The following is a 17209-nucleotide window of genomic DNA, read 5'->3' as shown; positions in this document are numbered from 1 at the left end:
GTTGTGGTGGCGATAGGGGCTGCACCTTATTTACAAGGCAGCATTAAGCCACTTAACGTGGCTTAGCGCTGACTTGTAAATTAGGCCCCCTTTCACGCTATGGTTATCATGAAAGGGGTGGGCAGTGGGTGTTGCAGTGGGCGTTTCACCGCAGCACCCATTCATTTTGATGCTGCTCCTAATTACAAGGGTGTCGTACATAGGAGGCAGCACCAAAATAAAGACCAGGTAAAACCTGGTCTTAAGTTGGCGAAACAAGGAGAAATGCATTATTTCTCCTCAATTTTGCTTTTTCCATGTGTGCTGCCTTGTGAAAGCTTTATAATAAACATATGATGTAATAAGGAACAGAGGAAATTCGATACAAATAGCTTAAATCGTGATCAGCTTAAGATGCACTGATTTGTTGGCAAACATTTAACAGTAAATTGGCATAGATGAGCGCTTAATAGTTATCTGAGAAATTAAGACTTACATTTGTTTCACATAGGGTAAAAAGTAGCTTACCTGATGAAACTTTGGTCCAATGAATTGTTGGCACAGGATTGCCGGTGGCTTCACATGGGATAAAAGCGTCAGAGTTAGCTAAGACTGTGAAACTAGCTAACTTTCCACCTTTAATCCTGGGTTTTGTTGGTCTATCACTGGATGACGTTTCTAAAGTAAACTGGTTCATTGTGGTAGTTTCCTGATTTGCTGTCTTAAGTGGCTGATAGGTTGCAGAATATTTTTTCTTGATGATCACTGGAGTGTCACTAGTAAGACTCAAAGGTGGTTTCAAAATAGTTAGAGTGTTTACCGTCAAGGTTTTGCTTTTTTCTGTCAATTCTGGAACTGCTTTATTCCAATACCTTTTTTGAGAAGGGAGCAAAGTGCTTTGCCTAGTTGCCATCTGTGGTGTCACAGAAATTGTAGGTGATAAAGGTGTAGGTTGCTGTACTTTAGGATGTAGTGCCTGGGTAGTTACTATTGGAGAACTTGTACTTGTAACTATTTCATATTTATCAGTAGGCACCGATTTTATTGTGTGCTGATAGTCAAAAGTTGCATGTGGGATTTTTTGGTTGAAAGTTTTATTTGTAGCTATTCCAACAGTATTACTTTGATATTTTTCTGTGGCTCTGGGTACATACGTCTGTAGCAATGTGGGTAGGAATGGAATTCCACTCAGAATTGTTGTTGAATATGAAGGTGTTTCCTGGGTGATTATGGGGGCTTTTTTTGCTGTAGGAATAATGCCTTGTGAGGTGTTTGGTAAACTCATGTTGATGGTATCAGTACTGAGAGGTGGTTTTCCAGTTGGTGGTTCTGTTGGTGGTTTTACTAGGTTTTTGGTTTTGAGTCTTGTTTTAGGTTTTGCTGATGCAGTGTAAGGCAGTGACTTAGAAGTACTTGTAAATGGGGTTTCTGTTGCATTTTCAGAAGCTTTTGGGCTAGTCAAGGTCATGGTTGATGTTATCATAGTATAAGCATTGGTGGTAATTTGTGAGAGTTTGTTCACTTTTGATTCATCAGAAGGCTTCCATTTTAAAGCTGTAACGGTCTCCTGTGTTGTATTTTTTTTACGTGGTCTCTTTCTCTTCACCCATTTCCTTCTTGCACCATTGGCTGCTCTGGTATATGGAGCGGTTGTTGCACTACTTGGCATGATGCCACCGGTTGTATTTGTTGTAATGGTAGAGGTCAGACTGTAGCTGTTTACATTAATTTCATTAGTAATAGGAGTAGTGATGTGTGAAGAAAAGGTTGTTGGCGACATTCTCAGAGTAGTTGAAGAAAAAGTTGGAGTAGGTGTTAGAGTGATCTCATTTTCTAATGTCATAGATATTGCTGGTGACACAGATAGACCAGTATCATTCTTACTGAATTCTGCTGCAGTTGATAAATAGGAGGTGTGAACTTCAGAAACTGGTAATGTATTTGTTTCAAACACTGATGTTGCTGGTAGTGTTGTAATTGCAGATTTAGTTGTCTGTATCTTTGGCTTTCTAAGCTTTTTTAGTATTTCCTTCTGAATTTGTCCATTTCCAAAAAATCGATGCCAAGGAATTTTCCCTCTCAATGTTTTTGAGGAAATTCTAGATTTTGCAGTGGGTGGCTTTGAATCTAAATTTTTGTATTCACGATTTACTTGGCCGGGTGTTGTGGGAAATATATTTATCGTAGCATGCTTCCCAGTCGCAGTTGTGGGATACTCTGTAAAATTGAAAGAGGTTCTTTTGGTGGAAGAAGTTGACATTAATACTGTGGGCACAAATTCTGGAACTATATCTGTCTTTGGATGTGCAGTTTCTACATAGGTGTGCACTGATTTTAATCCTGTGTTTTCTGGTTCAACGGTTCTCCCTTTTCCTTGGAAAAGAGTGACATGAGTTGCTACTGTTGTCAATTGAGACACGTTCACTGTTTGAGGTGTTGTGATTGTGGTCCATGGAGTAGGCAAAGGGTCAGGTCCAGTTAAGGAGGTTGTGCTAGAGGAATGTTGATATTTTGTTACCTGCTCTGTAGCTGATTTCACTGTTGCACTTTCCCTAATAACTGGAGTAGTCAAAGGGTCTGGTTCAATTAATGAAGAGGTGCTAGAAGAATACTTGTATTTTGTTGTCAACTCTGTAGCTGATGCCACAGTTGTACTTTCCTTAGTAACTTCTTTTCGCTCTGGTCTTAAAAAGGCATATCGATCTTTAAAGTTTGGGATGTGATCAGGTCTAACAATGCGTCTTTTCCCAGATATTTTTCGACGTCCGTAACGCTGTCTTGCATTTGCTGTATTAGGAGTGACATCTCTTATTATCTGAATTTGCTGATGAGCAATAATGGTTGAACCTGGTGGCAACCTGGGTGTTATTATTTTTTGAGTACTCTGAAAATAAATGTGGCTCATTTCATTCTCAGGTTCTGTGACAGTCATTAAAGCTATTTCAACACCTGACTTGGGTGATGCTGTTTTCAGATATTGACTTGTCACTGGTTGGATCGGGGATGTTGGCAGGCTGGTGGATGTGTCTTCAACTTGGCTTTCAGATGTTAACATATTATGATCTGTTATGACAACAGAAGGAAAAAGTTTCTGGGTGTTTGTATCTGTATTCCCAACATTAGGCACAATGTTGGTGAAAGGTGGCATGGTGTGCATGTTTTTGGGAGTAACATTTATTAGGTTCTTGACCGTTGGAAAAGCAGTGCTTACCCTATTCGTTGTAACCTGTGAATGACTATAACTGGTACGATCTTTATTATTCTTGTAGTCATCTGTAGTATTAAATGCATTGGAAATTGCTGGTGGTCTAGTGATAATTGATAAAGACTTTGCACTTGATATGCTAGACATAGTTGTTAATGCTTGACTAAGCATATATCCTTCTGGAGCTGATTTTGTTGTTTGTAATGTTGTACTTTGCTGTGTTTGTGGTATCATGGTTGTATAGTCTTCGTCATTAATTACAGTCTGCTCTTCATATTTATCTAGCTCTATGACCATTGGTTTCACAACTGGAGACATTTCCTCTATTAAAATGCTGGGAGTTGTTTGAGCTTTAATAGTCTGTAATGTTTGAGTTTCCTTCACTTTGTGTACTGCTAACTGGCTTGTAGTTGTTTCTAGCGGTAGTTTAGTAGTCAATATTATAAAGCCCTCTTCTGTTGGTGAGAGATCACCTCCAGAAACTTCTTCTCCATCACCAGATATGTTTCCATTTGTGCTCACATTTGTCTTTTCTGTGCTAGTAGTGATACTTTCTTTTGTGACTGAAGGAACAGGTTTCTTTTTGGTCTTCTCTAAAAGAGCTGCCCAGTGCTGTGGGTCAATACGCCGATTACCATGATAAAATTGTCTTCTTTGGCCTCGTGTTCTCTTTTTTGGTTTCTCTCCTTTTTTCTTATGTTTAATCTTACTTTCAGATTTTCCACTGTGTCTGCTGGTAGGCTGCTTTTTGGAGATCACCCTAGATGCCTGCCTCAAGATAGGATGTGTAGTTGTTAGTGGCATGTAATGTTCTGTAACATCGGTAAATTCTTCAGTTCCAGATGCTTCGTGTTCCCATTCTTCTGAGAGAGATGTTCTTTTATCTTTCACATTGTTTTCACTCTCTGCAGTCAATACTTTTACAACCAACATATCAAAACCATAGGGATTGGCTGCTATACATCTAAAGTAGCCTCTGTCTCGCTGTGTAAGCTCCTGTATTTTCAACGTGCCATTTGAAAAAATATTTTTGTGCTTTGAAGATGAAGACTGATGTACCACAGAATTGTCTGGGAATACCCAACTGACTGAAGCTTCTGGTATCCCAGAGGAGTGACATGGAAGGTGGAGACTTTCACCAACTAATGGAGATATGTCAGGTCCATTCAAAGTGTCATGCTCCACATCAGAATCAACCACAATGATTCGAAAGGTCAGTACATCTGCATCATAATAGTTTGTGCCGATGCAGTGGTATACACCAGTGTCAAAGCTGTCCACTGTTCTTAGAATGAATTTCCCACTTTTGGTTATTATTATTCGCCCCTCTTCACTGGCATATGGTGCTCGCACTTTGCTTCCATCTGGTAGTATCCATTCAGTGACAGGGGCTGGTTCTCCAGTAACCTGGCAATCCAACTCAACAGTGCCACCAGTCACGACTATATACTCTGTTTGTGTGGTGTTGTCTTTCAAAATCATGGCCCACTTATATGCCATGGGTTTTTCTTCATACTGTTCTAACAGTATATGAACATCTGCACTGTATCTAACGTGAAGAGTGTTCAGTGTAGTTGCAGTCCTGTCCAGTTGCAATGTTATTCGATCTTGCATCACCCAACTGGGATTTGCTCTGAGTTCAGCTTCAATATTTGTGAAAACATCCTCCTCAGAATTAATTTGCTTGTAACTGTAACTAACATAGGGCATCTTGGTTAGTAAAAGCTCTTGTTTAAGCTTCATGGGGGAATCACTATACATGGCCAGTATTCCCCACAATTTTTGAATATGATCATAATCAATGTTGCACACCAAAAATGTGGAAAAAGATGTCCTTAGAAGAGTGTGACCATTATTTCTTTCTAGTGTGATTGGTGACGTATCCGACGGTCTTTGAATGTTGCAAGCTAGGTTTGCCTCATTTCCTGTTTGGTCGGTCATGTTTATAATGAGAGATCCTATAGGTGCTATGAAATCTTTTGGGGATATTGAAGAGAAATCACTCTCACCACTTTCGGTGACATTTTTTATCTTGAGAGCTGGATCAATGGATGGTTTTACACAAGCCAAGTCTGTAACTGAGATGTCTGACAAGTCTTTTCCTTTGTTTTGACTTGGTATGGAACAAACAGGACATTGCTGACCATTGGTGTAACTTCTGTCCTTCTTGCATTTTATAATGTCTAGAAAACAATAAAAATTGTTAGTTCCTGAGTATAGCTGAAAATACCTTAAAATAAAGTAGAAATATAAAATAATGTTTAAGCTGTCTCATTTTTTTTTTTTATATATATACCTATCTCATGGGCACCACTGGAATACCAGTGTTAAGTAGCCGAAGCTCTGCACATCTGCTTTACCTTAAATAATAATATAACCACTAGTAACACTGAGTGAGGTTATTGCTCTTGTTCTTTTACATGTTATGAAGATTCTTAAATATATTTTCATCAGGGGTTTTCTCAGGGATGTCCACACAAGCCCACCAGAACCTGATCCATGCCAGATTTTCAGGGTATCTACTTAGGATTAATTTGCATAAAGCCAATCTAAATGGGAAACACTTTTATGTTCAATAGTTATGCTTAAATGTAGAAATTAAATAGATTTTTCTAGAAATACATAGGAGACCACTGTCCTATGCAGCACATTATTTGCAATCTAGGTTAAGAAAGTTTGCATGGCTTCCACCGTTTGCATTGTTCTCAAAGGACTGATCAACAATCCCCACAATGTTAGACAGAATGTGTGACATACATATAGCATTGCTCAGATATGCCTTGCAGTAGGCCATGATACAGCTGAAAACAGAAATAACCACTAAAACACCCCATGTTAACATCTAACACAGCATTGCAGAACAAAACAATGTCTATAAATGTAACACAGCCAAGGTTTGCCCAAGAGAAATCTTCAGCACTATACACTTCACACACAACTATTTAGGTGAACCGCTTCTTTTTCATTAAATCTGTTTCATATAGTAGGATATCATTATGCTCAAAGCAGCACCTACTACTTTGATAGACCACACACAAACATACTTGCACTAGATATAATTCCTAAAAGACATACAACAATAGTAAGATAAACCACATAGGTGGCTCTCTTGAGCTGCAAGATTAATTGCCACCATGACATGTCACACAATAAGCAAATAACAGAACATATCAGATAGATGACACACACAGACACACACACACACATATGCATACTACAAAAGCATTGAACATGTTATTTAGAGCTAGGCATCCAAAATCTACCATATCCCAAACATGCTACTTTCTCTGAAATGCTTTCTGTATTTTAGGTGGTAGAAACCCACCTGGGTGAATCAAGACTCTAATACCAATGGAGTTACCAGACAGTATCTGTAGGCATGAGCTGATGTTATAGAGAAACCGTTTTGTCCAACCTATGAAAGTCCGCTTATATTTGGTGCAGAAAGGGTACTTGGTGGTTAATAACTTTGAATGTGTAACACTTGTGAATGCACTATTGGTGGCCTAGAATGGATAGGAGAAGGTTAGAGTTTTATGTTGCAAGAGAAATGCAGACATTTGCAATGTAGGAAGGGTCACTTGGAACCTGCAAAACTCGGAGGGAAACACTGTATCCAACTTTCTTTCGATTTTAGGTTCTTTTCCACATTTAACAACAGAAGCACAAGTTTTCCATTGTTTCCGTTGATTATTATGGGATTTGGACAAAATATCGGAAACACAAATATCATGTCAAAATATAGAGGGCAATAATATTGTGAGGGTCATTTTCCATGGGTAAGTAAAGTTTTACTATATATAACTCCACATGTATGTACCTTGACAATATATATATGTATATATATATATATATATATATATATATATATATATATATATATATATATATATATATATCTACTGGCGATGCCAGTAGATAGTTATAGTTAGGACCTATTTTCCATAGGAAGTCTGCAACATTCTATATGGAATAACGTTGGCGCCGATTGACGAATCTTCGCAAATTTTTCCAAACTTTTGGCCAGCTCCGCTCTGCTACTACCCTGAAAGTTTCGCGGTGATCCGTCAAGCGGGGGCCCATAAAAAAGGTGGGGTCCCAAAACGCGTTTTCCCCATGCAATTTCCCATAGAATCTGTTGTCGCAGCTACAGCCCGAACCGCTGAACGGAATGACACCAAATTTGGCAAAGCAGTAGTCCTCAGTTCGGACTTGTGCCTTTTGCTTAAATGGTGTAAATCCGTTCAGTAGTTCCTGAGAAAATTAGAGTTAAAAATGTTAGTGATATCTATGGCCGGGGAGGATCCGCGGATCCTCCCCGCTGAATGCTAATTGGCTGCCAACACTCTGAATCAGGAAGTGTTGGCAGCCATCTTGTGCCTCGGTAGAACCGAGGCACAAGAAAGCACAAGAACAAAGACGCAAAACGCGACAAGGGGGCAGGGTAGAAACACCCTGACCCCCTAGGCCTGCTCAGGGGGTCCCACAAGGACCCCCGAATGCCCCTCAAATTTTTTTTATTTGTTTTTAAAATGCGGGATGCCTCTCGCGAATGAAAAAAAAAAACAAGCGTGCTTCGTTTTTATTTAGCCCCCAGGGGGCCAAGTCCCGGGAGCAATGTTTTTATCATAATGGGGGGCCCAAACTTTGGTATTTGGAAGAGAGAGCAGGAAACCTGCTCTCTCTTCGAAATACCAAAGACGATTGCTTTTCCACACGGGGAGCAGCATGTTAGCTGTTCCCCATGTGGAAAAGCAATGCCGGCTCCCGCAGGATGCGTGGAGCCGGCGGGGCCGTTGGGGGTCCCCAAAGTGAAGGCCAGGCTCCGGGGGATGGGGTCCCCGGGGCCAGTAGTGGCCCGGGAGGGGGGCCAGGCGGCCCCCCACCCAAAACTAAATTAAAAAAATAATTTTAAAAAACGGCCCCGGGGGATGGGGTCCCCGGGGCCAAAATGGGCCACAGGAGGGGGGCTACACAGCCCCCTTCCATAAATAAAAAATAAATAAAAAGGGCCATGCCCCGGGGGATGGGGTCCCCGGGGAAAATTATGGCCTCGGCAGGGGGGCCACGCGGCCCCTTTCCCGATTTTTTTTTTTTAAATAAAAAAAACAAATTGGGGCAGGCCCTGGGGGATGGGGTCCCCAGGGCCAAAAAATAGGAAAAAGAAGGGGGGCTACACAGCCCCCTTCTTAAAAAGGAAAAATATTTAAAAAACGGGATCGGGAGGAGGCCACGCCCCCTCTTTTCATCACTCTGCAAACACGCCCCCTGGCGCGTTTGCAGAGGGGGAACAAATTCCCCTTCAATACTGGGGGTTCCTGGGGGCCAACTATCCCACCATGAACCTCCAGTATGCGCCAGGGGGCTGCGTTGCAGAGAGGGGTAATGAGGCCACGCCCCTTTTTACACCTCTCTGGCGCTTACTGGAGGTACCTGGTGGGCTAGTTGGCCGCCAGGGGACCTCAGGATTCAAGGGGACTTAATTTCCCAACTTAAAACGCGCCACGGGCGGGTTTGCACAGTGGTGAAGGTAGGGGGCGGGGCCTGAGGTGAGATCTGGGCAAACACGCACTGTGGCGCTTTTTAATTTGGGGAATTAATTCCTCTTCAATCCTGAGGGTCCCTGGGGACCAACTAGCCCACCAGGTACCTCCAGTAAGCGCTGCGGAGCTGTGTTGCAGAGTGTTGTAAAAAGGGGCGTGGCCTCTGAATACCTCTCTGCAATGCAGCTCCCTGGCGCATGCTGGAGGTACCTGGTGGGCTAGTTGGCCCCCAGGGGACCTCAGGATTGAAGAGGAATTAATTCCCCAACTTAAAATGCGCCACAGGGCGTGTTTGCACACGTCACCTCAGGCCCCTCCCCCTTCCTTCACCATTGTACAAATATTCCTCTAAAATCAGCCGAACTACGAATTCCGATTTACTCACCTGTTATCAGGAGAGAACCCAGGGCTGCATCTTTTAGCCCAGCACTGACCCTGAAAAGTAATTCTAAGCGTACTTACCAGTAACTTGTATTTCCTTCCATAGGAATCCATTGTGTGGTTTACGCCAGAAAATTTTCTAAGTGTCCATTTTTGAAATGTACAAATATTCCTCTAAAATCAGCCAAACTACGAATTCCGGTTTACTCACCTGTTATCAGGAGAGAACCCAGCGCTGCATCTTTTAGCCCAGCACTGACCTTGAATAGTAATTCTAAGCGTATTTACCAGTAACTTGTATCTCCTTCCATAGGAATCCATTGTGTGGTTTTCACCAGAAAATGTTCTAAGTGTCCATTTTTGAAATGTACAAATATTCCTCTAAAATCAGCCGAACTACGAATTCCGATTTACTCACCTGTTATCATGAGCGAACCCAGGGCTGCATCTTTTAGCTCAGCACTGACCCTGAAAAGTAATTCTGAGCGTACTTACCAGTAACTTGTATTTCCTTCCATAGGAATCCATTGTGTGGTTTTCACCAGAAAATATTCTAAGTGTCCATTTTTGAAATGTACAAATATTCCTCTAAAATCAGCTGAACTACGAATTCCGATTTACTCACCTGTTATCAGGAGAGAACCCAGGGCTGCATCTTTTAGCCCAGCACTGACCCTGAAAAGTAATTCTAAGCATACTTACCAGTAACTTGTATTTCCTTCCATAGGAATCCATTGTGTGGTTTACACCAGAAAATTTTCTAAGTGTCCATTTTTGAAATGTACAAATATTCCTCTAAAATCAGCCAAACTACGAATTCCGATTTACTCACCTGTTATCAGGAGAGAACCCAGCGCTGCATCTTTTAGCCCAGCACTGACCTTGAATAGTAATTCTAAGCGTATTTACCAGTAACTTGTATCTCCTTCCATAGGAATCCATTGTGTGGTTTTCACCAGAAAATTTCTAAGTGTCCATTTTTGAAATGTACAAATATTCCTCTAAAATCAGCCGAACTACGAATTCCGATTTACTCACCTGTTATCATGAGCGAACCCAGGGCTGCATCTTTTAGCTCAGCACTGACCCTGAAAAGTAATTCTGAGCGTACTTACCAGTAACTTGTATTTCCTTCCATAGGAATCCATTGTGTGGTTTTCACCAGAAAATATTCTAAGTGTCCAATTTTGAAATATACAAATATTCCTCTAAAATCAGCTGAACTACGAATTCCGATTTACTCACCTGTTATCAGGAGCGAACCCAGGGCTGCATCTTTTAGCCCAGCACTGACCCTGAAAAGTAATTCTAAGCGTACTTACCAGTAACTTGTATTTCCTTCCATAGGAATCCATTGTGTGGTTTTCACTAGAACATTTCTAAGTGTCCATTTTTGAAATGTACAAATATTCCTCTAAAATCAGCTGAACTACGACTTCCGATTTACTCACCTGTTATCAGGAGAGAACCCAGGGCTGCATCTTTTAGCCCAGCACTGACCCTGAAAAGTAATTCTAAGCGTACTTACCAGTAACTTGTATTTCCTTCCATAGGAATCCATTGTGTGGTTTTCACCAGAAAATTTTCTAAGTGTCTATTTTCACAAACTAAAAATATTCCTAAAAAATCGTCTGTATGACTTAAACACATTCTTTTAACTGTTTACAGGAGGTTGGCCAGTGCTGGATCCAGGATCCACCACTGAGTAAGAAAAAGTAACGATAACACTACTTACCTGCTAAGGGAATTTCCTGCCATAGAATAACATTGGTGATTATATGGAAAAAAGTTTCTAAGTGTCAACTTTTAAAATACAATAATATTCCTTAAAAATCACTACTGTAACCAAAGCGCTTTTACTCAACTGTTTACAGGAGATGTCCAAGGACTGAATCTAGGATCCAGTCTTGTGGTTAGAAAAGTAATCCATAAAGTAACTAATTGCATTTAACTAGAAATTCACATTGAGCTCAATGTTGCTTTGTGTTTGAAATTGTGTTGCCCATTGCAACAACTGTAACTACTGTACTTAAAAGTCTGTTGCCTATTTGCCAAGTATTTAAACTAAAGTGATTCATTCTGAGAAAGTATTTTTTATATTGTAATATATCATGTAATTATAATGTAATTAAAAAAAATATATCTAAAAATAAATAGTTTAAAAAATGTAGTAAATCAGTATCAAAAAAATCAGTATAACAATTAATACATTCAAAATTGTCATTTAGAAAACCTTTGAAATTCACTGAAAAAACCATAGGTTTCAGGCCTGATATAGTTAGGAATTAGCATTTAAAAAACCTTTGAAATTCAATGAAAAAAAACATAGGTTTCAGGGGCGTTATAGTTAGGAATTGGCATTTAAAAAACCTTAGAAATTAACTGAAAAAAACATAGGTTTCAGGGGCGTTATAGTTAGCTAGACATTTCCCTCGTACAAAACCCTAAAAATTCCCCTGGTATAGTTAGTTCAGCTAACTATAACTCGCGCCCCTGCAATGCACTGCTGATGACGTCACATATTACATCACTCATGACATGGTCAGTGACATCACTGATGACATCACTGATATGATATAATAAGGGAGTATGAGGTTAGAGGTAACGTTTTCAAGGCAACCTGACATAGATTGTGATTTAAAATTCTTTAATGCTTTCTTTAAACATGAGAGGCTTTACAAGCATGTTAGCATTGCACAATTGTGTGCACTTTATTGGTAAAATAGGAGGGGTTGTTAGATCAGTGTTCTAATGAGCTTCTGGACATAAATCTCCTCTTTTTGTTATCCACAGAGTAAAAGCCTGGTTAAACTTTTAAATGAGAATCGAGTGAGCATGCGCGTCACTTGCCTGCCTGGGAGAATTGATATTCTAGCCATCGTTAATAATAACAGTATTGGTGCCAACCAGATAGACCTTTAGATGTACCATTGCCAAAATATCATTTTGTGTGGGTATCTGGGACAAGCAGGATCCTCTGGGGCTCCTATGACTTCCGTTTCAGTCCAAAAATTCCAGTATTCAGCAGAAATAGGGCTACCTTTACTACATTAGTTTCTATTGGGAATGGTATGGTAAAATCTGGATGTGGTTCCATATGCCAAAATAGCCACACACAAAAAACTCGCAGAAAAAGGTGCAATGCTACTGCATGGAATGGTAATTTTGGGGGTGGATTTACCACTCCACCATTACAGCAAAATGTAAGCCTCTAAGAGCCAGATGTATGACCATTCTAAATTGCGAGTCGCAATTTGCGCTTGATTGAGACTCGCAAATAGCGACTCGCAATTTAGAATGTACAACAGTATCAGAAGAACTGATTGCGATTCCCAATGGGGTCGCAAAATACGAGGCTCATGAATATTAATGAGCCACTCGCAATTTGCGACCCCATTAGGAATGGCTGGCCTTCCCGGGGATGGTGGCCAGCTGGGCTCAGCAGACCTCTATGTCTTTTAAATAAAGCAGTTTTTTTTAAATGCAGCCCGTTTTCCTTAAAGGAAAACGGGCTGCATTTTTAAAATAAAATATTTTCCCCTGCATTCACAAAGGGGAAGGGGTCCCCTGGGGACCCCTTCCCATTTGCGACTGCATTACCACCCTCTTGAAGAGGGCGGTAATTTGCGAGTGTTTTGCGACCTTAATTGCGGTTTCAAAACATTTGTACATGGCTTGTGAGAAGCTATTAAGAAGGGAACGCCCCTTCCTAATAGTGAGTCACAAATCGCTATTTTGCGAGGCACAATTTTTTGCGACTCGCAAAATAATGTATGTACATGGCCCTATCAGACCTTGCATTCGCAAATGGGTCACAAACCTGTTTGCGCATGCTAAATCTCGTCGCACATCTGGCCCTAAGTGCTTCAATAGAAAGCTATTGAGTTCAATAATGTTCGCACCATGGACATGTGCAGGTGATTCATCATTGGTCACTATGAGCTATATGTAATATTCCCTTATCTATACTATATGGTGGCCTTATGTGTTCCTCCTCACGAACATAACCCTGAGGTTAGGCTTTTGATTGGGAATTGCTGTAACTAAATTGTACTCTAAATCACCTTCAAGCTGAGCAGGGGATCAAGATTGAATTTAAAATTTAGATTATCCATTTAGAAATCTTGACGAAGAAGAAAAATCAGGAGTTATGTGCAACGAAGCTTGGACAGAAGTAGAGTATCCCACTTCGTACCTAATTGTTTTGCACACTTTGGGTTATCACAAGTAGAGATTTTCCTCAGAAAGTTCGGAAAAAGAAGAGGGGGCAACAGATGGAACTGGCTACTGTCTAGGGAAACCCATCAAGCTTGGTTTAGGGAGCTACAAAGACAGCATTCGTCTGTTGGGGTATTAACACATATAAATGTAGGTAGCTGAATTCAACATGTCTAGTACAGATACATTAATCTGGGTTTGTCATCTATTAGCAACATGATTTACCACATATCAATGTATCACTTTATAACCTCCACCAGCTAACAGAATTGCGTGAATAAAAGAATAAAAAGCCATTATTGTCAAATCTCTGGGGTCAAAATCAAATATCCAAATAGTGTGATGACCCAATGGCATTCCATAAATCTCATGTCACTGGTGTCCCACTGTCACCCTTGAGGTGCCCAGAACACTTGGAGGACCTGCAGTGTGAGAAGTCACATCTCATCCTGAATTCACTCCTGTCATGCAAATTTGTAGCTGACAAAAGGCAGTGATTTTAGGGGAGGGGCATAGGAATGTAACAGTGGTCAAGCATGGGGCAGTGAAAAGTAGGAGTTTCCTTGGTGGCCCACAAAGTAGCAAAAATACAGAGCTAAGGAATGAAGTGTTATTGGTCCAACCAAGCTAGTAAGTACTCTTGCAGTGCTTAGTCATGTAAAGAGATTTTCCAAATCAGGAACCACCTCTTGGCCAGTGCTCAGCCACCTCAAAAGATGGGAACTTTGACAGTAGCTGTACTGGGAGAAGTATGTAGTATTCCCACAGGCATCCTATCATGGGCGCAAAAGGTAAACAGCTTTCTCATTGGCTTGGGAGGCAGCAGCAAAGCAAGTCTGAGGAACAAGTTGACTGTATCCGCAAGCAGGACAAAACCTCAGCATACGGGCACTTAAAGAAACAGTCTGGTCTCATACGGCGAGAAACAAGCTCCTGAATCATGCAGGCACCAAAACAAGGAGCAGTCGGGTGAAAAAAAATCAAATGTAGGTACTAATCAAACCCTTACACAATGTATAAATAATTTAATATATTCAACAGTAGACATTAGTTATTCTGTGCTTGTTGTAACCTTTGATCACTTACCTCTTGATTTTTCTGCCCATTCTGCAAACCACTGCATTTGACAGTCACAAGACCAGGGGTTTCCATTCAGATATATGGTCTCCAGTTCAGCCATGTAAGAAAACATGTCCTTTGGGAGTGAAGAAAGGAGGTTGTCTGACAGGTAAATATGCTTGATGGCTGATGTTTTAAATATCTGCATGTAGCGTAAGGTTACAAAGGTGTCCGCGTGTATCTGTGTCAGCGAGTTCCCCTCCAGGTGCACCAGTTTTAGTGACGTGAGCCCATACAAAGCTTCTGGGTTCAGAAACTCGAGCTTGTTGTGGTCCATGTGCAGTCTGATCAAGCTCTTGAGGCCATGGAACGTGTTTTTGTGGAGGCTTCGGACTTTGTTGTAACTCATTTTTAAGACCTGGTAAAGCCAATGTAGACAAAAAACAAGAAGTTAGAAAGATTCAGGAAACGCTAGTTCAGAAAAACTTGTCAATATTTGAATAATTATTTGCCATTCTTTTTCCATAGTGTTACACCAAATTAATTAAATGTACATTGTATTGCATACATAAGATTCTGCAATTACCAAACATTTAAGAATTTGATACACGAGTCATTGTAGAGCAAGTAATTGTGTATTTTTTGCCTACTGTCAAAAGTCTGTTTCAGGTCTGTCCAGGACATCACATTGCAATGAATGAACTAGGTCTGCTGCTGTGATACACAATGTCTTTGAGTGTGCATGTGCCGCAGAACACCATCCTTGATCATCACTTTCATTCATGCCTTTGTGAGGGTATATTGCTTGGTGGGTACACATCCTTTGAATGGGAGGAGGCTGAGGTCCCGTGAGAGAGGGTGCCCATCCTGACTGCCTCATACTTGTGGGATTCTCAACGACCCTCACATGGCTGTGGTTTCTCTGCACAAAACTGGACTGTCAGTTTCCACACCAAGTAACCTACGTCATGGATTTGAAAGGGAACAAGTAGTGTCCCCATGGTGGCACATTCTCTGATTTCACACACCTTGGCCCAACTTTGTCCCTTTTGTTGCCCACAGTAGGGATATTAATTGTAGATTACTTCCTGGGAAGGAACCTCAGGGAATGTTCTCATACCTACATGGAAGCTTTGCAGTCCGCATTAGGACAATATGGTATGCAATATGTTGGGGCCGCAAATGAGAGCACGCTCTGCATTTTCCATGATATGAGCCTAATGTATGTTCCATAATCTCAATATTATTTTAAATAAACACAATTATGAAATGCATAACAATACAAACAGCCCTGGAATCTCTAGGTACTGTGTTTTCTTACATGTAATTAATGACAAAGAAGACACTGTTTTCTGTTTAGTAGGATCTAGCATGAAAAGGTGAGCAACAGTTGTGACACTCAATAAGGGAGAGCAAGGTTACATAAAGCTGCCAACCGGAGAATAACATTTTGTAGATTGATATCACAATCTCATCACTAAGTGAAGCTTGTTCTATTAATGTAGCAACAGTTCTAATATTTCTTTTTACCCTCTCCACCCTTGTTATTTCGATCCATGTATTGGATAATGCGAGCGAAATTTGCCATCCCTTAGTACAACTTCTGGTCGCTAGAAGGACATGCGGAGAGATTTTTGTAATACAAGCAGTCGCAGGAGGTCGTGACCATTCGCGGCGGTCCGAAGGCTACTTCTTGATTAGAAAATCTAGACAAGCAGCAGCAAAATCAACTTGAGTAGCTGCGCCCTTTGGTAAACTGCATGGTGCAGTTCATGCTGATTTTCCAGCGTGGAACATGCTACAGTTGCTAAATCACAGTTTGAGCAGCGCAACATGCCTATTTCCGCCCATTGGCGGAACTCCGTGGAATCTTGTAGAGGTTTCATGTAACTCCATGGAATATCGTCTAGTCAAATTCCACAAGTTCTTCCTCTCCCTACCAATCACCATTCTGTGAGCCTTAAAAATCAAATAGAATTTTAAAGAGCATGGATGGATACAGTGAAACCCTCTTGCTCATCTGCAGATATGAAGTTAATTGTCATCATGGAACAAAATATCACATTCCTAAATCAAGCGGGTAGGCATGGGAATTAAATTCATAGGGGATGTGTTCAACATAGGTGAAGGAGGCATGGCCCAAGGCAGCGTTAACACATTAGTGTACATGATCACAAGAAAATGTCAACTTGATTCATGCTCCTAATTTTCTTTTGTGAGAGTGTGCACATGATTAAAGCGTTTTACTCAAAACACAACTACATATTTGAGCTCTTCCCACTCGTGGTGGGTTCTAAGATATGCAAATGATAATTAAAGCTCTTTTTTGCACAGAAACAAAGCTAAAGTCACAATGTCCAGGCTACCAGCATGGCCAGGTCTGGGATAGATAAAGCATATATGCATCAAAATGAGCTGTTACTTTTTAGGTAACCCAATTGGCCTTGTGAATTCACTGATGCAACCTGAGTTGATGACTGTTGCAAAGCTCCTACCAGGCATTAGAAAATGCACTTAATTTTTCTATGTAACTGCTGCAGACGATAAAATCGCAAGTCACCTCCCACCCTTACCTGCGGCTGTCGCGGGGCGGCCACCGAGGAAATCGCTGGCACCTCCCGCTCTTACACATCACATTGCACATGCAGAATGTAGCACAAATAGAAAGAGGAAGTAAAAAGGAGAAATAAATATATTTCTCCTCATTACACCTCACCTGGCGAGGCAAATCTTTTTGACGCATTCCCAGGTTTACCAGTTCTGGTAAATCTGGGAATGTGTCTAAAACCATGGGAGTTGCGTGGGAACACCCATTCAAACACAC

General features: G+C 40.9%; 1 protein-coding gene across 1 annotated transcript in view; it reads right to left on the bottom strand.

Annotated features, from left to right (window-relative positions):
* Positions 1–17209, bottom strand: part of IGSF10 (immunoglobulin superfamily member 10) — a 144420-nt gene that overhangs the window by 30300 nt on the left and 96911 nt on the right. Inside the window, exons 4-5 of the mRNA XM_085634882.1 lie at positions 14413–14803; positions 508–5367 (exon numbers count right to left, since the gene is read on the bottom strand). Coding sequence (XP_085491008.1) covers positions 508–5367; positions 14413–14803 — 5251 coding nt within the window. The remainder of the gene's footprint in view (positions 1–507; positions 5368–14412; positions 14804–17209) is intronic.

The sequence above is a fragment of the Triturus cristatus genome, chromosome 11 (assembly GCF_964204655.1).
Source record: "Triturus cristatus chromosome 11, aTriCri1.1, whole genome shotgun sequence".
NCBI lineage: Eukaryota > Metazoa > Chordata > Amphibia > Caudata > Salamandridae > Triturus > Triturus cristatus.
This window is presented reverse-complemented; position numbering and strand designations above follow the sequence as displayed.